Source organism: Ciconia boyciana, chromosome 2 (assembly GCF_034638445.1).
Source record: "Ciconia boyciana chromosome 2, ASM3463844v1, whole genome shotgun sequence".
NCBI lineage: Eukaryota > Metazoa > Chordata > Aves > Ciconiiformes > Ciconiidae > Ciconia > Ciconia boyciana.
Window position 1 is genome coordinate 82,426,467 of NC_132935.1, and position 25,362 is coordinate 82,451,828.

The 25,362-nt window shown below is 42.4% G+C and overlaps 1 protein-coding gene across 1 annotated transcript in view; it reads right to left on the reverse strand.

Moving 5' to 3' along the window:
* Positions 1 to 14,510: 14,510 nt before the first annotated feature.
* ANKH (ANKH inorganic pyrophosphate transport regulator) overlaps positions 14,511 to 25,362 on the reverse strand; it is a 108,969-nt gene continuing 98,117 nt past the window's right edge. Inside the window, exons 9-12 of the mRNA XM_072853117.1 lie at positions 19,743 to 19,872; positions 18,599 to 18,722; positions 17,933 to 18,032; positions 14,511 to 15,689 (exon numbers count right to left, since the gene is read on the reverse strand). Of these exons, the coding sequence (XP_072709218.1) occupies positions 15,573 to 15,689; positions 17,933 to 18,032; positions 18,599 to 18,722; positions 19,743 to 19,872 (471 nt within the window). The 3' untranslated portion in view covers positions 14,511 to 15,572. The remainder of the gene's footprint in view (positions 15,690 to 17,932; positions 18,033 to 18,598; positions 18,723 to 19,742; positions 19,873 to 25,362) is intronic.

A 25,362-nucleotide genomic window follows, 5' to 3' on the forward strand; every position in this document is an offset into this window, starting at 1 on the left:
TCCCCAGACACCTGCCCACCAGGTCTTTGAGGGGATATATTTCCTTTGGGCTACTGCAGCAGACAGCCGCTGCAGGGACTGTAGCAGGTAGCCTCTGCACATGCTCTTCAGCATCAAGCTTTTAGTCTGGCAATCAAGACCAGTCAGCCCAGGGATTTTTCATTTTTTTGATTAAAAAATGCAAAAAGATGCCTTACTTTGTATAATATTATGTAGGCTGAATGTGGAAGGTACAATTACTTTTTTTTTCTCTTGCTTTTCTAGAATCGGATAACTCTGCAAGTGTGTGTGGCTTGCTGGGATGGGACAGAATTTAGACACTCTGTTAGATCTGTTGTGCACCCCCCCATCTTTGATTTTAAAAAAAAAGAAAAAAAGAAAAGCTGCTATAATAATCATGAAACTGGTATCGTCCTTCTCAAACAGTCGTGTTGTGTTTCACAGAACATTCCCTGGAAATACTGACTCTGTAGCCTACGGCTGACCCCCGGTGCGTGCCCTTGGCGCTGGGCGGGTTGCAGAGGAGCGCGGGAGCTCTGGCAGCGGGGCCGGCTGTGCCCGCAAGTGTCCCTGCGGGCCGGGGAGAGCAGGGAGCCACGGCCCGGGCTCATCCGGCTGTGGGCACTTGGAGACCTTCCTTGCCCAGCCCCAGCGAAGGGCTCTGCTGACTTGTCGCTTCGCCTTGGTGCTCCAGCAAACTCAGCGCGCATTTCCCATACGTAAATAGCAGTCATGCTTAGTAATTACAGTATGACCAAAATGCTTTTCCTTCTGACCTAATGATCTCAAAAGAGCACGGTTTAGCAGCATCAGCTTACCTTTACAGACTCGTGTGAAGGGATACGCTAGTTAAAAGTAATGCTGCATAGGTAGATGAAAGACATTTCGAAGCTGTGTGGAACACTGTGAAAGGAAGTGGTAAGAGACTTGAGATTTTTTATCTCTTTATTTTTTTAATCTTTTTGAATATCAAATAGTTCATCTGTGTATATCTTGAATAAGAATCTGCTAGTAGGAGTTGAAATTTGTAGCAAGCAACCTCTCTTTGGTTTCTGCAGTTTCTCATTTTATGTATTCATCCAAACCTCAGTTGATGTATTGGCACATTTGAGCCTCCACAGCCAGACTGATTTCTGTAAGAGTCCGAGGCTTAGCTGAGCCATGTGGTGTGATTCTGAGCAGTGTTTATAGGATAGCATACTCTCTTTACACAAACACAAGGCTATAAAGTGTCAGAAATAATGTTTGTTGAGAAATGGTGAGGTTGGATTCTCAAATTGTTCAAGAGCAAATCAAACAACTTTAAAAATGTATAAATCTATTAGTTTCCAACCACATTTGCAGGTGTGCAGAGCATATTTTATTTTTACTGCCCTTATTATATAGGGCAAAAAAATATTTCTAGCTATAGATGTTTTATAAAGATTTAAAGTGCTTAGAAAAACAGAATAAACATGATAATAATAATCCTCTGTTACTGCCTATACTGTTGTTCCTGAATTGCTGAGATGACAAAAAATATTTCTAGCTGAGAGAAATGTATTCAGTGTAAAACACTGCATCCCTAAACTAATGGATGTAACTATAACAGGCTCTATCTTTGGAGGTGGAGCACTTGCTGGGCTGCTACCCTCTTCATGTTTCTGAATGTTTTCTGCATGTTATGATTTTTTTTTTTTAGCATGAAAGGTTAAGAGAATTAATTTATATTGAGCAAGGAAGATGTACAGCCTGAAGGTTTATGGGTCATGAGAGAACAGTGGCCATTTCACTCAAACTCTTGCTAGAGCCCCCTTCTTTGTGTGATTTTTTTTTTTTAAGTAAGTATAACATTAAGTGTAACATTTTGGCCTTTCTTTTACAGCAGATCTGGGAGTTTTGCTCAAAGAGTGGTTCCGCCAAGCTGAAAGTAACCACTTGGGTGAGAGCCTGCTTCTTGCCACTTCTATGGCAGGTTCATCTCTTGTTGCCAAAGTTCGTTTGCTGTGCTAGGGTGTAACGAACTGCATCGAGAGAGCACTTGCATTTAGGAGGACTGTGCTCCTTTCAGCAAGTCAGCAAGCAGGAGTTAACGGCAGTTTCTCTTCCCTCGCCTGAGCTTGTCTTTTGAATTTGTATTCCCTCAGGGGCAGAAGAACCAATAATAAAATTTCTTCTCTGGGGTCATCGTTGAGCTGCTTGGCTAAAAGGGTTGAAAAGAAAGAGGGAAGGGGATTTTTACAACTAAAATGACGAGAAAAAACCCCAAACTTCATGGAGTTAACAGTTTATTTCCCTTGCATTAAATAGCACTTGCACAGTGGCAGGCCGTGCTGTCTCCTGCTGTGTGTCTCAGACTCGTCTTCCATCCAGGCTGCCTAAGAAAGTCCCCAGAAAACACCCAGCTGGAGCATCCTTGGCCTCCTGCACCCCCTGCAGGTATTGCCACAGGGGGCTGGCGCATGATGCTTATGTACTAGCTTTTAGTATCTAATATTAATGTTACTTTTAGACTATCGAGTGGTTCCATGGTGTTCATTTACTGATGAGTCCTCTGTAGAGCGCTCTCCTTGCTCAGACGTGCTGGGGTTTGTCTCATCAAACCGTGCTACAAACAAAAACCCTCTTTTAATTAACCAAAATAACTGAAGGCCTTTTTAAAGGTAGTAGGTGATTGGAAACATTATTTAAAAAAAATAAGTTGGAGCAATGCTTAGGGCTGTTTAAAGCAAATCTGTGATGGCTTCCACAATCGCCTGGTTTGTAAGACACCCAGATGAAAAGTCCAGGTGCTACTACATCCCCTCCCCATCTCCCCACCCCATGGATGCTCCATTCCGACGTGTCTGCCTTCCCAGCAAGAAGATGGAAAACAGCACCAGAGGTCTATGCTCATGGACAATTCAAAGGAAATAAGGGTGTGAACTTTCCTTTGTGGAACTAAGATAAAAGCTGTAAGAGCTGCGGTTGTGCAGGCGGTCCTGTTGCACTGCAGGGACTACTTTGTCATCGGTGGGGCTTGCCACTGAAACACCCGGTTCTTCAAAGAAGTGCTGCACTGGATGATGTGTGAATTAACCACCCACTCATGGTAGGTGGGCTCGGCATGGAGCAATCCGTTTTGGCTGTAGGTTTGGGAGCACGGGCTCCAGCTGCTGGGAAAATGCTCCTCTGCTCAAGAGACATGGGAAGATGCCGCACCTTTTACGTCACCTGGAGGAAGAAGGCTCGCTTTTTCACAGCTACAGACCAGCCCATATAGAGAGTTAATTACTGCTTGACTTTCTTCTAGGTAGTATCTTCCTCAGCAGCCACTCCTAGGCTTTGGTTTTCCTCTCTGCAGGCGTCTCTGCCATGTCGCGGGGACTGGGAGAGCGTTCGCCATGGTCGTCCGACACCTCGCTCAGAAGTGCTGTTTCAGACAAGCCCAGCCAAAAGATCATGGCGGTGCTTTTGCTCTCTTTGTGCCCTCCTTCTGTTAGTTTCGGGATTCTTTGCCTGTCTGTGGTTACGAGCCCTTTTCTGTTCCTCAGTGCAGAGCACATCTTCCTCCAGCAGCATATACGCTACAGACCTCCAGCCAAGCCGTGTTCTCCCACCCCTTCCTCCCCCCTTTATTACTGATTATTAGACACAAAAGCAAATGCTGTGCAGTGCCGTTGGGAGCTGGAGGGTTTCTGTCTGTGGTTGAGGACTCTCTCGTCTGAGGTCTATGTGTGCTCTTTGGGGAAATAAACTGGATTATATTTCAGTATACCTCATCGAGGGAAGAGCTAATTGTCCTCCTTACTGATGGAGGAACAGTCAGAGGGGGTCTGCTGATGGGAGAGGAGGGAGGGAGGGAGAGAGAGGAGACTTTCAAGACTGCAAGCAAAGAAGGTGAATTAATAATGCTATTTGCCATCATACTGCATGTCTTCCTTTTTACCTGCTTACAATCTGACCCTTTCTTGCTTCAAGAGAGAGAAATAAAGCCTACATGGTCCCTGAAAGAGAAAGCTTAGTTTGAGAAAGTCAAACTCACCGCATGTGACTCTACACTTTTTGGCCTTGCTCAATCTGCTCAACATGAAGCAGTGTGGCCGTAATCCTCAGACCTGTTTTCAAACAGGCTCTGGCCTTCCAAGCCATGGGGATGTTGGCTCACTTGCCCCTGCCCTCATGAGCAGGTGCGGAGGACCGGCAGGCACAGAGGCAGTATCTTTTTCTGAGCCCTATCTGAGCCCTTTCTTTTTTTCTTTTCTATTTTTTCTTGTCACGGCCTCCTGCCAGGCCAGCGCTCTCGGCAGGGAGAGCTGGACGAGGCCAGGCCACGCTCTTTGCAAGCGGCCATGGGAAGGCAGCAGTGGGTGCCAGCAGCTACCGAGCGTGCGCCTGTGAGCGCATAAGGGAGGTATCGTTTGCTGATTTAGATGCCCTAATTATATTCTTGGCCTTGCTCGGCATTCCTGGTCTCGGGCAGGAGTGTGACCAGACATGAGCCGATCCTTTCTCCAGCTGTGGGGACAGCAGTCAGTGGCTGGAGAGCGGGAAGGGGGAGCTGGACATGGCGAGAGCCACAGCCAGTTCAGGGGTCTCCGAAGGCCCCCTGCTCTGAGGGCCAAGAGAAACAGAGCTGCCGTTTTTCCCTGTTTCACAGGGAAGACGGGGCACACCCCATGGAGGCCGGGCGACCGCCGACCCCTGCACTGCAGGGGGGATGTGGCTGCAGATGCCGGGGGATGAGAGGGTGGTCAGGGAGCCCCACGGAGAGGAGACAAGATGAGGCAGGCAGGAACTGAAGGGCTGACAAGGCGTGGGGGACCCTAAGGCAGGCCAGGCTTAGGGATACAGGATGCTGGAGATGGCAGGCTGCCTAAAATGGAGAATACAAAACAGTATGTGAGGCAGTCATTTTGTGGGCTGGAGAAGCTGGACTTCTCTCTGAGAGCGTCGTCTGGATCTCTGCTGTGGGCCAGTGTGAGGAGAGCTGAGGCGGCCGAGTCCTGAGGGGTCAGTCGCAGGGATGAGCAAAGCCCTACCATCGTACCTCTCCAAGACCTTTTTAAAAACAGTGGCTGCTCAAGTGTTGCATCAGGAGAGACATTTAAGGCTGTGGTCCCATAGTCAGCCTTCTTGCTGGCTCTGGGTGTCTCAGATTCGGTCATTCAGGAGTACCCAAGGGACACATCGTTCGAAATAAAACACTAAACATTTTTGGTTAAGGAATGTTTTCACAGCTTCGTAAGAACAGCTTTGGTGGCTTGCCAGATGGATGGATGAAGCACCTTCTCATGACATTGAGTTTGCCCTGCCCTGATGAGAATAATGCTCTCCTTTTAAATACTAAGTGTCTATTTAACAGGAATGATAGAAGTTCTACATTTGGTGTGGAAAAAGTATTCTGACCGTGGTATTTCCATATCAACAACACTTGGAGGCTTTGTAGAAATAAAGAGCTTGTCTTGCATCATTTTATGGATACCTTTGGATTTCATTAACTTCAAGTTAAGACCTTGCAGTTGGCAGCATCATGCTCATAATTCAAAAACAATTTACGTGTTGGATTACTTTCTCACCAGGAGGTATATTTTGCTTGTTCCAAATGAGAAGAGCACTTTAGACCATGTCAGATTATCAGAATTAATAAAACAGAAGCAATCAGAATCATCAATCATATGCAAACTGTTAGAACTTTACTTAAAGTAACTAGAATATGAAAGCTATTGGACAATATTGGAGCACAGATCCCCTCCCAAAGAAAGCATAGATCATTCTTTTTAACAATGCAAAAACATACATCTCTGTTAAATACATAAACAGCACTCAATTTTAATGCAACACGTACTTTTATACTTTTGACCTTAGCAGTCATTTTAAAAATGTACAAAGTTTTAACCTTCATTGGTTTCTTCAGAGTTTAAAGAAAACCCACATGTTTAAAGCAAAGCAAAATGGTCATTAAAAAACCAAACCAGTAGCTTTAGCAGTGTCCAAAATACAGAAAGCAACGTTTATTTTGAGATAAATCAACTGGAATTCTACAAGTATGAGAGAAAATGATGCATGAGGTAACATTTCATTTAAAATCTAGGATCCCTGTACTGTAGTCCCAAACAGTGCTCTGGCTTGACACCCACAGTCCTTGCAAAATTGACTTGTTTAAGTAGCTGAGGATGGCTATTAGGCCCACTGCTTTGCATAAGGACAGCTTTATCCTGAAAGAAAGAATCTGAATCTGATACTGACAGATATTCTGAAAGAAACAAAAAACAAGTGATACCTCTCAGGTGAAATATGTATTTGCCTACTTCTCAGATTTACCTTCAAATTACAGAAATAAACTGAAAAAATGGGCCTTTTTCCCTACAGAAAGGTGTTTAGAGAATTTACCTTATTTCCAGTGCAACTGCAGCATGCCCTCAAGTGTGGCCAGCTACTGCTCTTGCCTCTTTCAGTGTTGTAAGCCTGCTGAGAACAGAACGAGACGTCCTGCAGAATACTCCGTGGTCAGAGGGTCAGGTGGGGAAAAGACGAGGCCCCCAAGCATCCTTTCCCCTCTTTCCCGAGTAAAAGTCTTCAAACTTTGGGCTGCCCTTTTTTAGGATGCTGCTTCCAGGTGCTACCCCCTGCTCCCAATTTTAAAAGTATTTCCATGAAACTAAAACCAAGTCAATTTTAGAGAACCCAAAGGCACAATTAGAACATGCAAATATGAATTCAATATTTTTAGGCATTTCTGTGGCGCCGTTCCCTGTAATATCCAAGCATCTTTCACCAGCATTAGTGAATTTTATCCTTATAGCACCTCTCTGAGATTGGAGAACCTGCTATCCTTGCAGTATTACTCCACAAATGGTGCAGTCTGACCTCACACCATATGGTCAAAGGTATCCTGAACCTCTGTTCAGAAACTGCGTCTCCCTTGAGAGACTTTCTGGGGGTTACCTCTACACAATTTGGTTCTCCTCCAGGATGATTTCCTGCTGTGAAGACAACATAGTCCTCATCTTCTGCTCTGGCCTTTACGTTTGCTCAGCCTTTGTAGTTTCTTTCTAGAGTGACCCTGTGGCTTGCCCTGCTCAAGTATGCAAAGATGGAGAGAGCAGGATGTGTGAAGCTTGCTTCTTTCTCCATCGCAAAAGGCATGGCAAAGTTTGCTGTCTTTTGTGCTCCTAGCACTATAAAGTTTGGCTTTATCTAGTAACTAGTGTCTAGTAACACTGCCCGATAACCTTTAAAGACCAGTGAACCTTTCACTAAAGATGATAAATGAAGGGGTTATGGTTCTCTCTGCCCACCAGTATGGTCCTCGCAGGGTAACGCAGTGCAGGGTGCTTGCGAAAGACACTTCAAGTCATTCATCTGCGGCCATCTCTCCCTCTCTCTCTCCACATACACACACTCACTCCTCCACACTCACTTGCTCACATGTGCTCCTCCTCGGGCACTCCCCGAAGCTTTCTGTGCAATATAGATGAAGCGAGGCTTTCTCAAAGCTTGCAAACACTGCTAGGCTGTGCTGCCCAAGCACCATTAAACACACTTCAGCCATTCCACCACACAGAGTCGCGTCCTTGGTCTCCAGTTTGGATTTCTGTGGCCTGTGGTAGTAGCATGTGCTGCCAGTGTTGCAGAACAAATAACACAAGCAGCATAGGAGGCTCCGACACTGCCTGCAATCCCAACTTCAAGTCCACCAGCAATGGGCAACGTCTATGTTTTTCTCTTCCTCCAAACAGCCAGCTCTGGGGACGATCACTGCCACCAGCTCACGCCCAGCGGTGGAGTGACAAGCCATCAAACCGCATCTTTCTAAAGGAGCTCTGTGCTTCCTGCCTCAAGCCATCTTCCCTCTCAGCAGACAAGCTCTGGGGTCCTCCAGCCATGCCTGTGTCTCTTACCACAAACCCTCCATAGGCTCCTGGCTTCAAGAAACCAAGGCGGAGGCAGCAACACCAAAAGCTGATCTAACATGATGGAGCAGTGAGAGCAATGTTCTGAAAGATCAAAACCTGACATGATCTAAGCTCGATTGTCTTTATGACGGTGGTGGGGGTTTCTGCCCAGTTTAAAAACACAGGTTGAATTTCCCATCTTGTGCGTTTGCGTTTTAAAAATATACAAGATATTGCAGGTAGATTTTTATTAAACCTAAAGTAAGAGTAGTGCACTTTGAACTACGTTACTTAAAGGGTGATTAGATGTATTTTAAAAAGCTTGTTGATGGTAACAAGTAAGGGTATGTCATCTACAAAAATGCATATATACCTTCAATTTTTCTGGAGGTTTTGCTTTTGCAATTTTGTGGTGCTTGCAAACTCTGTGGGTAAAATCAGTTGATCTAAGTAACCAGTAAACTTATTGCCTGTAGCCTTCCAATTGTTTCATTATAGCTTAGGAAGGATTTTTTGTCGATTGTAATAGGACACAAAAGCAGAGTTACATTAGTGCTGCTTTGGAGAGCAAACTACAAAGTTGAGCAATGCATCTTAGTTCCAGGCTCTGCTGTTTTCTGCATGTGTATATACACTTTACTTTCCACCCAGGCAGTATTCTCATTAAAAGTTAATGCAATTATTTTTTTCAGTTCTGCAATTTTTTTCTTTGCTTTTCTGTTGCTTTTGCTGAATTATGGATAAAGCTGTTGTTCCAATTTTAAAATACATCCTTTCCTAAGAGGGGATTTATATGCTCTCATTTGTAGATAGGCCAAGCTGTTTTATGACATTAAGGTAAGTATTTACTTTGCATTACCTTGATTACAAAGGGGAATTATCAGAAAGGGTAGCTTTTTTTTTAAATGCTGAATGATACACATGAAGAGAGATGGGAGGAAGCGGGTAATAGATGCAATTGCTTGCTGGTTTCAGGCGTTTTTGCTTAGAGAGTTAATTGAAAAAGTGCAGTACAGTACTCAAATATTTCATCTGCAGATACAATAGCTTATTTTTGCTTTGCCCTCCTTGTGGGCTCCCAGAGGGTGGGAGGGTACTTTACAGCTGGCTCTGCAATATGAAAGTTTTGTCATCAGCAAAAGAATCTGTGCAGCTCAGATTTTTGCTTAGGTATCTACATTGCAGAGCCCTAGTAGGCACTGTCTCTCAACCCTGAACCGAAAGCCTAAAAAAGGCAAGCAGTCTCAAGTCCCTTGAGATGCAGGGACCTCTCTAGGTTCCTGATTGAATCAGCGAACAATTTAGGTCAGAAGGGGACCGCGGGCAGTCATCTTATCGAGCCCACCCCCACCCCGCTCAAAGCAGGGCCACCTTAGACATTGGATCAGGCTGCTCCTGTCCAGCTAAATTGTAAACTTAATGGATTGTTCCTGTTAATCAGGCTCTCCAACTCATTAGGTTATACATTTAGTTGTGAAATATATGAAGCCTTGTGTTTCCCAGTGCTTCAAACTATTCTGCGCTGCTCTGGGGATGCAGTGCTAACTTTGCTGGAAAAGTTTGGGTCGTGGTCTTATGGATCATTAGAAAGTCACAAAGTGGCTGGAGTTAAGTAATGAATTTGAATTAATTCTTTTAATTCTTGACTTTAAATAAAGACACCCCCCCAATTCCTTCTACTTCTTGACTCTCCTTTTCAGCTTAGCAAATAAAAAGTAAAAAACAGTCCGTCAAAGAAAAGTTTTGTTGTAAGCTACTTTTAATCATGGCATTACTTGACATTCAGTCAGCATGACAATTACATTTTCCTTCTCAAAATGCCAACAGACAAAATAAGCCTAGCAGGAGCCTTAAGAAGAAAATAAGGAAACGTCTGAAGACACTGAGCTAGGAATGACAGAAAATAATGATGAGGTAAAACTAATAAATTGATTTGAGCAGTGACAAGTCTTGGTAATACTAAGGAAAACGTTCCCCTCAGGGTTACAAAGACAAAAGAGCACCTAAAAATAGACCACAATTCTTCTGTTTTACTGAAATAGAGGAGGTATCTTGATTATGAAATGCTGAGACTGAAGCTCACTCTCTAACCGTACAATTAACTTGCACAAGCTGCAGCCAAAATGCCCTTCTGTGTGAGTACGCGCTCCAAGCCAAGCTTAAGGCTTGGTCTCTCTGCCCCCATATTTTGTCTTTGGCCTTTTTGTTCAGAAGGTGCCAATTACTGAGAAGTCTGGCAACGGCTTTGCTGAGGAGTGCATCTACGCACCGACGATTGAACTTGGCTGCCCAAAGCAAATCTACACGAGCTGTCCAGACCTGAGCGGGGAGCCAGGGCTCCCCCGCGCCCCACGCCCTCCTGCTGCTCTGCAGGTCAGGACCACGCTTGGATCGAGTTTGCTGCTAAGCTGACAGTTCTGCCTCGTTTCATGACACTGTCTGGCTGCAACTGAATACAGTGTGTTGCAGGGCGCAGAATAAATTTGGAGCTCCTTTTCCCGCCGGGGCTCTGCCACGAGCCCCCACAGCCTGCTCTGCACCGCACACCCCCTCTGCGGGAGCTTGCTCCCTTCAAAAAATACGGTATTCTGCACTTGAATTCTAGTAAAAAAGCAAACATGAACATTTTATGGTTAAGCTGATATTTGGGAAATACCAATTTGATACCAAAATTGTTATAATTTTGTCTTTTGTTTAAGTAACGTTTATGCGACACTTCCCCAATGCCAGTTACTCAGAAACAGCAAGCTATGTAGTGCCTCCCCTCTGCACATTATAAAACCTGCATGACGGTTTATTTCTGCTTGAATACTCTTCTAAGATATTTCACACTCCTCTCTCAGATGGCTCCTCCACTCAGAAACCACACTACTTAGAAGTGGTGTCTTACGGACCCATTGCTCCTCATCCTTCAGTCCCTGTCCAGGGCAACTGAGAGGGAAATGGCAGCAGCCACACCTCTGGTGTTTTCTGCCCCTTGATTCACTCATCTCCACGCCATGCTGTTGTCTTTAGGCTGGATATACAATACCCATACAACATTTCCCCTTTCTCCCCTATTTCAGCTTACTGATCTAAATCATACTTTAACTTACTGGTACAAGGTCTGCTGAAAGGGTGTTTATTTACTCTTTTATGTAGCTTTAAATTGCAATTTTTTTTAAATAGCTTAGTATTAGTCCCACATTAAGATCATGTTTGGGCTTAAATCCTTGTTCCAATGAACTATATAAGGCTGAAATAAAAATGTCTGCGCAACACTCTCCTATACACACCCATATGCATATACATAAACATATGCATGGCCTTACAATACCCTAATGCCTATTGCAGCTATGCTCAGATGACACCCATCTGCACTCAAACCTGTGCTGATCATGCCACAACCACAAAATCTCAGTGAGACGGAACCAATACCGCTGCCTCTCCATACCCTGCACCGTCCTGCATTTTGCCAAGGATGCCAGCGGCGGGGCCAGGATGCTGGAGCCACAGGACGCCCCGTTCCCATTGCCACCTTGCAGCCCAATGCAAAACTATGCCCGGTGACTCCGAGCGCCTGGGCCTGAAAGCATCCTTTCTCCCTTCTTTTTAAACACGAGGCGCCATCCCACAAAAGAAGGCGCTCTCGCCTTCAAAAGGTTTCTGTTCACGCGTCGTGGCCTGCCCTGAATCGGCTGCATTCATCAGCTCGCCCTCCGTCTCGGGCTGCTCCCTCTCTGGCTGCATATTCAGCAAAACACCGAGCAAGAGCCAGATATAAATCTCTCCCGCTCAAAGGAAATATTTAGCAGCAAAATGAGTAGAAAACAAAAGACTTCTCTGTTACTCACCCAATCCTCTCACTCAGGGTGGCTCTATCTGACAAGCAGGCAACTGGGCGCTCCTGCCTGGAATGGCTGTGCGAGGGGGACGGGGAGCGGGGCTGCCCCACGCCTGGGAACCCGCTGCTGCGCCCGAATGGCCTCAAGCACTGGCTGGGAAACACAGAGCCTTTTCCATCAAGTCCACTACTTGGTAAGCGTGAGAGGGCTGCTTAGGGCAGTGAGGGGGAAAAAAACCCCAATGTTTCCTGTTAAGTCTGTAAAAGGAAAACTCAAGACAAGTTAACACAATTTTACGTACGTATTAAAAGCTGAGGAACGTTAATCCACAGCTTATCGATGTTCTGCTCTTATTTCCTGCTGTGTGAGCTCTTCTCCCATAGTCTGAAATTTAAGATGTAGGATGCAAATCAACTTTGTTCCTCTTTTTATTGTAACTTCGACTGTGTAATTCAGTAATTCTCAAGAAAGTCTGGAAAGGTCAAACCTCCACGTGAATTCAGAGATGACTGCACTCTGGCTCTCCGAAGCAGAAACCTAACAGGTTTCTCTTGGAAAATATTTATCAGAGAGATAGAAAGCAATTTCATACGCAATAACACAAGAGACAGCTAAGCCATTTTACAAGATCTCAGGAAAGTCCTTTTGGGAAGGAAGAGATGCAGGACAGGACGTGCACCAGCATCTGCCTGACAGAGACACTGGGACCAGTAACGCTCTGACTGGGGCTTCAGCCGAGGAGGACGGCTGCCCTGCTGCTTCACCAGCCCAGCTGAATTTGCCACCGACCGGGAGTTGGAGCAGTGAGGTTTCAGGTGGTCGCTGAAGCTCCTGACAGCGTTACCCAGAAGCAGAACCAGAGGCTGCCGGGGACAGGGCGCTCCTTGGGCACGCACCGTCCCGCTGAGCAGCCTGCCTGCCCATCTGCGAGTGCCCAGGCCAGCACGAGGGGTGGTTTGGATTTGCTCATTGCAGAAAAGTCAGCGCGTTTTTGTTAATCCAGCAGAGCAACATAAAGAAATAGGCGACCCGCAGGAAGCGGAAAGAGATGCGATGCACGTGTCCTTATATCACTGCTTGAGTTCTTGCCCAAATCCCACCACTCCTGCGCTCATTTGGTATCTTGCAAAGTAAAGGACTATTAAGTATCACCCACACAATTGAAAATTGATGTTTTACAATACCATTAGTTTAGTTCTGTATGACCAACAATTCAGTTTTCGCTATTTGTTCATCTTCTGTCTAAAGCAAAAGCTTCAGTGTTTCATTTAATTTGTTTTCGAATTTTTACTTTTTGGTGTAATTATTACCTTGAAACCTACATCAGTAATGCTCAAAATTCTTCAAAAATACTGCTGTTTGAATTTTAGTCATGTACCAAAAGAAATATTACACAAAAATATTTTCTGGCTTTACCTCTACAGTTCCTGAAAAACTGCATCTTGTGGACTTGGATACAAACGTACCGGAGAAACCAAAACCACATGAATAGAGAAGACCTCAAATGGCCACCGTGATCTGTAACAGTCTATATACACGTTATATACATATGACTGTTTGAGAGCCTGTATTAATGAATGTGTACAGTCTACATACTGCACAAAATCCATTTGTCTGAGGGTTTTTTTTTTAAATCTTTTTTTTTTTAAACTACCGTCAGAAATGAGGAGAACAACCTTGTGGTGGCACAGAAAACGTGTGGTTACTGGACTTAGTCTTACCCTCCTAGTGCCACTGCTCATTAATCATGAACTGATTTTGCAAATCTGCCATTCAACACAATACTTTCTACATTTTTTCTTATTGCATTTGTACATGTAACAAATTGGTACAAATGTTTACAGCAAAATGTAAAGTTCATTGATATAATGCCTTTCATGACAGCCGTAACTGGTTACTAGCCAACTCTGTAGTTTTTTAGAGACATTTTTAGCTGAACTTGGAAAAATAGGAAATGTATTGTAGCTTAAAATAAATGTACATAATATACAATATACATATTTATACACATGTGTATGTCTACATACACATATATTGATATAACATTTAAAGTAATGTTTAGTTTTGATCAGTTCTCCGAGTGCTGGGACTACCTGGCAAATAAATCTAGAAACAGAATTTGTCCACAATTAAATAATTATTTCCACAACTTAGAAAAATATACTTTTACTAAATAAGGTTTAAATTAACTGATTTATGGATATAGCATGGAGGGTAACGGTTTCCAGACTCTGGCATGATTCAATCTGAAAGAACCCAAGCTACAACAAACCGGTAACGAACGCTGCCCCGCAGCCAAACAGAAGAGCACAGAAATACAAGCTGCTGCTGCAGCCATCACCAGTGGCACCCAACCCCTCTCTGGTTCGGTCACCTCTTATATAGGCTTCATTTCCACCCGACACAAGTCACCCACCCGACCTCACGCTCTGTTATTTAAGGCCCACTTCAACCACAACCACACAGCACCTGCCGCCTTCTCCAAGTACAGCACTCACTGATTGATGTGAGCAGCTTCCCACCACCACGCAACCCTTGCCTTGAGAGCTAACGTATAATCAAGGGCCCTAATTCACGACTTGGAGGACCGCCAGTACTTGAGCTTCACCATGTGGATTTTGATCTACTGCATAGGTAAATATATTATAGCAAAACATACATATGTGTGTGTGTGTATGTATATAAGTATATATACATATACACACGTGTGTGTGAGTATGTGTACATCTCTATATAAAAAATTTCATGGAGCTATGTGTAGTAATGTGATATACCATGGTATCCTGCACACGTTATCTGATTTTTTTTTTTTTATATATAGGCACCAGAAATAAGAATATAGAGCAAATCAACCTTTAAAAATGAAAGTTAAATCAGTGGACAAGAACTTTGGTAAAGCTTGTCAATATTTATTTTTTTTTTTATTCAAATACAGTCAAAGTCTATCAGTTGCCATCACCCTCTTCACAAGAGGAAAGTGCATGTTTTTTTTTTCCTAAAGAAAATTATATGTAAGGTGGGGCTTAACGATTCAAGAAAATTGTGAATTAAATGTTTACATTTTCCAAAAGATTACTGTCTTTCTGATGGAATGAAAGCTAAATAGAGTTCTTGTCCCATGTGTATTTTATTTAGCATATGCATATATATATATAAATATATATATATGTATGTCTCCGTTTATGTACCTGTGTGTGTATATACACATCCACACACTTTTAACAGGAGAGAGGAACCTGTTTTTCTCCAGTTTGTGCGTGGAGACTTACACGTTCCTCCCTGTTTTGTACCCTGTGCAGTATAAGCTCTAGTGATGAGGCCAAACAAAAGGATATAGTTCACCATAGTATATTAGTTTATGTAGCAAAGTAATTTTCAAGCAAGTAAAATAAAGCTCTGTATTCCAAACTTCTTTTCCTTAACATTTCTCATAAAGAAAAGGAAGGAAAAGGAAAGAGGGGAGGGAGTAGGATTATGGCAGTAGCATTGAGCCAGTGGCACGCGTGTGTGTGCGAGTGTGCAAGTGTATGCACACACACACACGCACGCACGCACGCACAGAGAGCAGGGCTTTGGTTGACAAATGCAGATTGTCCAGAGAAGGTGGATGCATAAGTAAGGAAGACTCTACAGTGATGCAATTGTATCTTTTATGCTTGCATGGAGTGAGAAAACAAATTCAACTGGGAAAAAAAAAAGAAGCAAAGACCTCTTTTTAGGTCCCTCATCAGTGAGAGCATACTCAGTATGCTAGAGAATTTATCTGAAACCTTTTAAATCAAGGCCTCTTTATTACAAAAATAAAAATGAACAAACAAAAAAGTATGAGAGACGACAAGATGCTGAAGTGTCACTCCAATCGTCCCTGCAGAGAACAATTGCATCCCATTTATTATTCATTCTCTTCTCTCATTTCTACGATGTCTGTCATTTCCTCTGTGTGAGGCATGTCGGTCATTGCAGAGTCTTCACCTTCTGTAGCTGCTTCATTCTCATTCCGTTTCTTTTTCTAGATTGAAACAAGCATTTGGAAACCTATCAGTAAGTTGTGCATGAACACAGTCCTGCAAACTTTGGGCACTGGGAGAAGCAAGGTGCCAGTAGTTTTTTTTCTTAGTATGTTATTAAGAGCTAGGATATTTGTGTCATATTCATGGCTTGTCACTAATATGTTGTCTTAACTTAGAAGGTTTCCATAACATTCCTGGGGCCCAGCTTTCTCCTTTCTAGCATAAATGCAATAATAGAGGCATTTCTTATGCTAAGCAACATCCAAAACAGGCTTCAGCATGACTGGAGGGAAGAGAGCATCTGGAATCTTTTACATCACAGACTTTTTACTAAAAAAAAAAAAGAAAAGCAAACAAAATATGAAAGAAGATAAGCTGCTCTAGGGAGGGAGACAGAGGTGGCAACCTCTCAACCTCTCAACCTCTCAAATGTCAAACTTCAGGAATTTTACAAGATTTGAGCATTCTGGCTTTTCTTGATACTGCTGATCCACTGTGAGCCCCCACCCCATCAAGGCCAAGTAATATTAGAGTATTTTTGGCTAGCAGGAGCAGGAGGGCATTCAAGAGTCCTATGATTCATCCAGGATGTCCTGGATTAGCAAAGCTAAGAAGCATTCAGCCCCACTACAAAACAAGTTGAAGCATCTGTTCCTTATTATCCATTTCTCAGCAGGCTGACTAGTTTTACAGAAAACACTTGTACAGCTGACAAAAAATCCCCCATAGGTATTATTGATTCAGCTGAGTTGGGCATATCAGAGTTTCAAAATTTTAGAAGTGTCTGCACAACACTTGATTTGCAGCTCTCAAACGCCGCCCACTTATTACCACTGTAGGTGAAAACAAGTTGGTATATACAGCTACTGGTTGGCTCCGCCACTGTCACATTGGCTGTTGAGACAATACTGTCAGCTACATACGAATTCTGCTAAGGGAATAAATCAGGTTGGCACAGTTATTATTACTACTACTTGCACTCATCACTGCAAAAAATTAAGCACCATGTCCCTGGCCAGAAACCTCTATGAGCTACTCCTGTAACAAACAAGCGATGAGGAGGTTAGTCCAAATAGATCTATGTTGTGAAACCACAGGCCAAGAACAGTCATTTCAGTGTCTACAGGTTTTACTCTTTGGTGCTCAAGAAAAACATGACAGACTAATCATGATAGAGATCAAGGTCTTCTATTTTCTTATGAACTTTGTACACTTTGGTCTACTGCCATGGCCTGCACTGTTAATACGTATCAAAACTGGTTTTAGTTTGCTCCAACATAAGGCTTTTAGATATTCAATCTTCTGTATTTTTCTGCTAAAAATAGAAGTGGTGGGCATCTTCGCTTGGCCTTTTGTAAGAAGTCTAATTTAAAAAAAAAAAGTAAATGCATAGATTACATTTTCTACTCCCATCCAGAGTCTTTCTGCACCATGGAATGATGTACACACCATGCCATTTCGGCTTGGAGTTGGGTCTGGTGCCTACACAGTACCTTGAACACATAACTGGAACGGCACAACATGCAGGTACTGTGATGTACCCAGCCACCTAGCCAATATTTATCCTGTGTTTGCCTTCATTTAGTGCAATATTCTTTGAAATCCATGTACCACTACTACTCTGCACATGCAGGATTGTAGCGTGTGAAATATGTAAAAGTATGTCTATGAGAAATCCTTGCCTGTTTAAGTATTTGTAAGCTCTTATCCTCTACTGCTGCAGGAGTAGATCTTGTTTTAAGCCACTTGAGATGGCAAAAAAAAAAAAGCAACTGTACTTTTTGTCCATTTTCAGCAGAGCTGGTTTTATAAAGAAATAAAAGCATACATATACATATACATATCCTAAGCTTGGATGAGTAGTTCCTATGTCTACATAAAGAAGCTATGTTGTACTATAGTAGCATATCTACAGTGCAAAACAGGTGGTGGTAAGGACATGATATCCATGATACACATGTTTTGAGGAGCAAGAGGTTTACGTCAGACCAGCATGTCCTAGTCTCATGGCCTGAATGCCCACTAGCAGTTGGAGGGCACTTTTTGGTTTTATTTCAACCCAAAGACTTCCCAAGTTGCACCCTCTTGAAACTGCATGGGGAAGCAAACCAAATTCAGTAAGTGGTGATGCATAACTGGGGATGCTGGGGAGTTACATTTCAAAAGTGTACTCTTAATCTGAACTAAAATCCACTATATTCATCAACTGTTTTCACCAGAGCCCGCAGAGCCCAATTCTTACCTGTTTCCGATAGACGTAACAGGCTGCGATTGCAACCATGGTGGATTCTCCTACAAAACCAGCTAGAAGGGATCCTACTCCCAGAGTGGCTCCATGAACTCTGTGGGCGGCATAAAAAGAAAGTAGTCATGGTTGTGTAAGAATGCCTGATTCATAATTATATTTCCACTGGCATATAGAATCAGTCTGTTGTTAGAAATATTTCCTTCAAAGACATAATGCACTGGCAAAAAGAATAACTGGTATTTTAAAGGACTGTTTTATGGCTTCACTGTTCACTGAGTTCTGAAACACAGAATTCAAAGTCTTGTACAGAGTGCTGTAGAACAGATTATTTAACTTATAAACAAGATATTCTTCCATTGGCTTTCTTAACAGTGCATTTAATAGAATGGAAATAACTTCCCTGTAGGATACTTGTTTGCCTCTCTGACATTTGCCTATTTTTTCAAAAGGGGCATCACTGTCATGCCTGCCTAGAGCAAAGTCACACTTGTGAATTTGTAAATGTTTCTTTTCCAGATATTGACACTATTTAGGCTTTATATTATGGTTAGTAGTTTGGGAAAATGTTCTGAGCTACCCAAATTCAGCTATTAAGTGACAGGAAACAGGAGTGAAGCAGAAAGCAAACGCATCAGCTCTGTGGAGAGGAGAATGATTTACCCCAAGTAAGGCAGCACAATGAGACTGGTGATGAGGACGATAATCCGCAGCACTGAGCTGGGTGCCAACACAAATGTCTTCTTTAGAGTCATCAGCCAACCAGTCAAGTGCGCTCTGACCGTCACTGTTCATAAACAGGGGAAGGGGAGGGAATGGGCAGAAAGGGAGGAAAGAGTAGTAAAAAAATATCAGTCATCTCATATGAAGTTTTTTCATGCAGAGAGCACTGTTCAGAAATAACCATGGTGAAACTTGGTTCTGGTAACTTCGCACACTGGGAAGCCCTACTAGAAATGAAGTAGATCTTGTGTCCAAATTGCTTTAATATACTGATTTTTGAAAAGACAAAGCGCCAGTTATAGACAGCAAGCCTTCCTGAGAGCTGTTCTCTTACAACCAATTTATTAGATGGTCCATTCTGTTTTCTTCATTAAAAGAATATCAGTTCCCTAAACAGAAATCATACCAAGGAAAATTTTCCCTCTAGCTCCTGTGTGGTCCATGGTATAACAGCTAGTCACAAAAAATGATATCTACATGTACCTATTCTTATATTTGGAGTTTACCTTTATTACAAAACTATCTTGTCATATAAGCAGAAAACACTAGATGATGTAGCTTTTGATTACAGAAGTCGGAAATTTTTTGAGGGGAAACATTTTGATTACTGCTGTCAAGCTTGCCTCTCTCTTGAATAAGGGCATTAACTTTTTTTCTAGATTTCTTATGCTGTGATGATATCTGAAAGTGCCACTGAGTCTGGCAGCAGAAGGGGAGACTAATGGAGGTGATGTTCCTGTGGAGCTGGTCCTAGATGCTATTCCAAACAGTTAATTTCAGTCTTGGCATGCAGGTATTGCTACTGCCATTCATGTGTGTGTTCTTGGTCAGCTACAACAGACAGAATTCAGACTTTTGACAGTCAGAAATCTGCCTAATGACAGACTGCTCTTACTGCAACATTTGTATCTTGACTACCGATGTAAATAGCCTTGGGCTACATCAGCTTCAATATAAAACACGTTACTTATGCTAGGCATGCATTTAGCCACTCTTGTATGTACAGCCATGCCAGACTCTATGACCACACCTCAAAGCTGGTTTGGTTTTGAGGTTACAGAGTTTTTATTTTCTTTTTTTTTACCTGGAACTGGAAAGAAGGAGAAGATGCGCAAAGGAACAACACACAGCTCTGCAAAAGCGAAGTCTACTCCAATTATGTCAACTAAAATCTTCTCTGACACATTTGGCGTCCAAAACATCACAAAACAGAGCTAGGAAGAACAAAATTAAGAAATGTTTGTATTTCAGAAAGGAAGCACAACAAAAGACAGGCCCTCCTGGTCTAAAACATTTGTTTACTGATGGGTATTTCTGGTATTAAATGAAGGAAGAAGATGGATACAAAGAATAAAAATACATTTGCTTTCCTACAGCATTCAGGGATCTGTAGCATGCAACAATTAAGGTTTTAATAATCAGTAAGGCAGCCATATTTTATTATTAACTTTAATCACTTTATTTAACTGTTCTCCTATGTTTCTGCCTCTTTGCACACAGACTGATGAAAGAAAATAACAAAACTTACATGTTAAGCAATAGTCCTGACTCAACAGTTTACGAAGCAGTCATTAAAAAAACCCCACACATGCATGCAAACCTAACAGAGTATTTGTTTGCTGGGCTTGGATTCTAACAATTCAAATATTACGGTTCAGTCTGACTGTAATCAAGAAGAAATTGGAGGGAAGGTTTTAAAAGGCTCTTCAGAGAGCCAGCCCAACCACCAACAGTTCTTGCCTTTGACTTAAGTTGAGGATGCTCAATGCTCCAAAAGTCAAGACCAATTTTGCTGTTCTCAATAAAGAGTGGAAAACAGATTCTCACTTCTCTCAAATCAATCAATCAAAAATATTGGAAAAGAAACAATCACAAGCAAAGTTCAGAAACAAAGTCAGAATTAATTTCCTTTACTTTGAGAAACATACTCAAAGCACTGTTTTGCAACAAATTAAAGACGTTTTAAAATATTTAAATGCAGTAAGAATCTAGTGTACACATAGTATATTTATATACAGTTTGCATGCAAATACACAGAGTACACAAGTAAGAGAAGCATGCTAACTTCAGAGGCAATTCCTACTCTTCATGTTCCTCACATACCAGGACTGACGCATATAGAAAGAATTTGTATGGTGCCTCCAAATGATTGTACTTCAACTGTCTAATTGTTACAAAAGCAGTAAGAAACTTGATTTTTACGGTACTTGCTCTGGTTAAGACACCCATATTCCTACAGATTATCTAATGTTTTAATAACTAAAGATTTGAAGTACTCCAAGACCCAGAGATCTGATCTAAATCTAAGATGAGGGGTTTACACACACTGCTGATACTAGTACTGTTGGTATGTAATATCCCTGATACCAAGGCAAAGGTGTTCAGCATAGTCCTGCAGACACGGTGCCCTCAGGCCACAAATCCACCAAGTCTTGTTATTTTAAAGAGTGTGCTGTTTAGTCCATACATGAAAGGAAAACTTCCATGAAAACCCCCCAACAAATGGTACAGCGGTAGTACATGCTGTTTAATTTTTTGGTCAGTCCTGAGGCAGGGCTTCAGTCCAGGCTGAGGAAGCTCCTGGCAGCTGGCATGTCCAGCTTCAGTTCAAGGCACTCACTGAAGAATGGTGCTGACAGCCCTTACAGGACTTTTCCTGTAAGAAGGGGTATCAGACATCCTTTCAAGTATAACTACTTTGTCATTTAACTTGGTTTTGTGGTTTAAAAAGTGATTTCTTCCTGTTATTCTCACAGTAAAGCAGATGTTAAGGAAGTGAGCTGACTGAATGGGGCAAAACTTGGGACCTTAAATGCTCTGGCACTCCTCTGTCAGGTTACAAGCCAGTGTACCAGGTAAATTATGTGCACTGGCTGTATAATCTGATGGGTCTGTAAGACTCTATAACCACTGTCTTGTACTTTAGTCCACAAGCTAGCATCATAGTATCTAGCTCTTCTCTTTATTATCCAGTTGTCACATCCCTACATGTTCAGATGGCTTTTAAAGCTACACTTTGAAGCCCTACCACCTCCAAGACAGCTGGGATTTCACCCTCATTCTTTGGTTGTGTGCCAGAGATTGTCCTTTCTGTTTAGCCTATGAGTACCCAGACCGCAGAAGCTTCCCAAGGTCTGTGATCGAGTGGCCTGTGGGAGGTCTCGCATTCTGACAGCCTGTGTGGTGAACAAAACATTTCACCTTCCTCCAAAAAGGCTCGTCTTCATTTTTCTTCTCCACTTCTTAGGGTAGGAACCACTATTTATTTTTCACAATTGAATGTTTTGCTTGACTAATTTGATGCTGTCCTGCGGTGTATCTCCATCACCTATACAGAGAATAGCAAGTGGAGGAAGGTAAGAGCAGAAGACAAATGAACTGAGCATGGAGTTTTTTCTGCTTTAGTCAGCACTTCTCTCTTCCTGCCAAACTACTTGTACAGGGTACAACTGAAGCAGAGGGGCCAATCTAGAGCAGAGAAGGTTGTGTGGTTGAGAATCCAGTAATTAAAAAGTAACTGCACAGTGACAAGAGCAAATTCTTTCACTGTTGCACACGCCATTAGGCAGACTGCAATGATTTGTACTCTTACTGCAGATGACCTGTAAAGCAACCAGACAGGGAATATTTTGTCAAATCTTTCTTCAAAGTCCAATAAACAAAATAAGATGCAAAGATGTCCACTCTTCAATTATAATTTGCTGTTTTCATGAAAGCAAAGATCTTTACGCTGCTCGTACTGCACAATGCCATTACCATCCTACTGAGCAGTATAGTTACTGCTGCTGCAAGGTTCCATACATTTATGCTAACAGCAGAGTCTGCCCACTGCTAGCAAAAGGCAAATAGAGCAGCCTTTCCTTCTTCAACAGCCGTTTGAAAGAATAGTCTAGCATGGTTAGACAGGCAAGCAAATAAGTGACCAAAAGCATTGTTCTCAATCCTGCTCTCTTTGAAGTTAAAGTTTGTATCTGGCCTTAATAACAACAGACTCAATCTCCGTCCAGCTCCTACAGGAGGAAGGTCAGTTTGCAAATCAGAGGTAATGACTTATACCCAGGTGGTATGCAGTCATTCCTCCTCAGCTGTTGCAAACTGCAGTCTTCCCCACTCCCCGCCCCCTGATCGGCAGAGAGTCAGTGCTGATAAATGGCTTCAAAGAGCACTTCTTACATAGCAGCTGGTGGGTAAAGATGGCAGTGACTGCTAAACTCAAGAATAAGTAGTTTGAGGAGGTGAGCCATGGCAGCAGAAGGACCTTCTATTTCTGTCTCAGCATGCTTCTGTCTTCTGGTTGCACTATTCATAACTAGTTTCATTTTGCAAAGAGATTCCTCTCTGTCATCTTATGAGCAGATGATATTCTCATTGCCTGCAGGGGACAAAGCCTCAGGAGAAGAAATTAATGCTCTGCATCATGCAAGCCCTCTGCAATTTAACTTCTAGAGCACTTGCAACTGGGGAAGTTTCCACATTATTTCAAAGACAAATTCAAAATATAGTGGAAAAAAACAGGCTCTACTTCAGGAAAACAGTAACACTAAATGTGCAAAGGAGGAAAGGTATTTCAGCTACTGATTTTATTACAGATGAGGTATCTTGAAAATAAGATGAAGTCTTAGCTTTTTGTGATGCTGAGTGGTCTGTGTGAAGTTTGTGATTACCTTGGTAAAGGGTGAAGTCTGATCAGAAAGGAGACCGGATAAGATGGTAACAGATGAAATGATGCAAGTAATCCAGTGAAACAGAGAGCATGGCACACAGAAGTAGAGATGGGATCTACTGGAGTAAGCAGTGGTAACTTTCTGGGGTTCAGATCAGGAAAGATTTTAGGAAACAGATTCACCTATAGTATGTCTGTCTCCTATCTTTCTTTTAGTTAAACACTGTTTGTTTCCCCTTCTCCCTTATGTCTTTCTACATGTGTCTGCAAGGTTAAAAATAGAATAAATAGGTTTGGGTAGGGCTACAGTTATACCTTCATCTCATCAAGAGGTGAAGATGAAACAGTAAATGCTTCAGCATAGGCTAGCAACACACATGCCTAATGGCACTAGAGCTTCAGGTTGCAATTGCAGTTGGCTGCAATGGCTATATACAGTAATGAATCCTGTACTCAGCAACTCCGCTGAGGCCGAAGCATTTTAGTGCTTTGGGAGTAAGGATTTTGCTTGTGGAATTCTAGCAACAGAATTGACTTGATTTTCTGTTATCTTATGGTATGAGCGCAGCATGATATTAAAGGATAGTTTTGTTAAAGCCTTTGATCATTTAAACAGAACTTCAGCTGAGCATTGATGAGCATTTTAAAAACACAGGGAAAAATGAAGATATTAACAGGAGAGTGGAACACTACAGAGAATATGCAGGCCCTAGTAAAGACAGTAGTATTTATTATGGTGGTGTTATCTCTGTATAAACAACAGTAACCTAAGTATTTCTGAAAGTGTTTTAATCATTTGAACTGATCTGAAGGGTCATGCTATTGGGTAACATATCTTTAACTGATCTACAGTAGTAAAATTTGAAAGACTTTATTAAATATGTCAGTAATTTACAGGGGCGTAAGAAAATCAGTACAGCTATACTAGATCAGATCAAAGCTCCAGCTAGATTAGTACCCTGCTAAAGATCACTGGGGGTTGCCTAAGGAAAAGGCGCAAAGACCAGGGCAAGTGCAGAGTAAGAGATGCCCTTTCCTGGCTGCATGGTCTGAGTTGCTGGCAGTTAGGGCTTCAGGTGTTCGGTAACTGTGGTGCACCTTCATCCCATGCAGCATTATGTTGTGCATACAAAATATCTAATATTAGTGATTTTTTTTTTCCAATCCAGTTGTGCATTAAAAAAACTCAAGAAACCTCTCACTTGTGGCTTAGATGCTCTCTGCAAGTAGGTGTGCTCACTTTCATGTGCAATTTTGCTATTCTCAGCTAGCAAATGCAGTGTTAGGCATATTAAAAGGTTACACATCAGAAACTTCTGCTGTCAACAAGCCTGAGAGAATGCACCAAATCTTTGTTTCGGCACGGAAAGTATCAAACTGGTAGTGCTCAGTCCAGCTTCTCTTTAAACCCCTTTCTTAAGCACACTTCATGCATTTGACTTTCACAAATGATTGTGACGAAAGACTGTTAATGAGATTTTGTTTCAGATGCTGCATGTGTGAGTTTGAATGCTGGTAGTTCTTGAAAACTAACAGTCTTTTCATAGGCTCTGCATCTCCGGGAAGCTATTTCCATTTATTCTGGTTGCTGACAGGGATTACTAAACCTCAGAGACCCACTACATAATGCATTATAATATATTATGCTAACAAAGGCTATTGTCATGTGTATAGTAATCTGCAGGGTGCTAGACTGATTTGCTTTTAGGCACTTGTAGAAAGCTGCCTGCCTCTTGGGACATTCATTGATAAATATAAGGCACAAAAGAGTATTGCAGTGAGCTATGAACAACAGTACAGCACTTCTAGACTTCAGTGCAGTCTCCGGTTAGAAGAAACACTGCCTGGTGACAAAGACACAGTATGGCTCTATGTTCCTCAGAAAGAAGCTATGGAATCCAAAATGGATGTTTTTAAAAATGGGTTAGACATATACCAGCCTGGAATGAGATGGGGATAACAGATTTTACCATGGGGAAGGGTGCTGTTAACCTGCTAAAGGTTCTTCTGTGATGAAATGCAGTTCATACTTTTCTCCTGC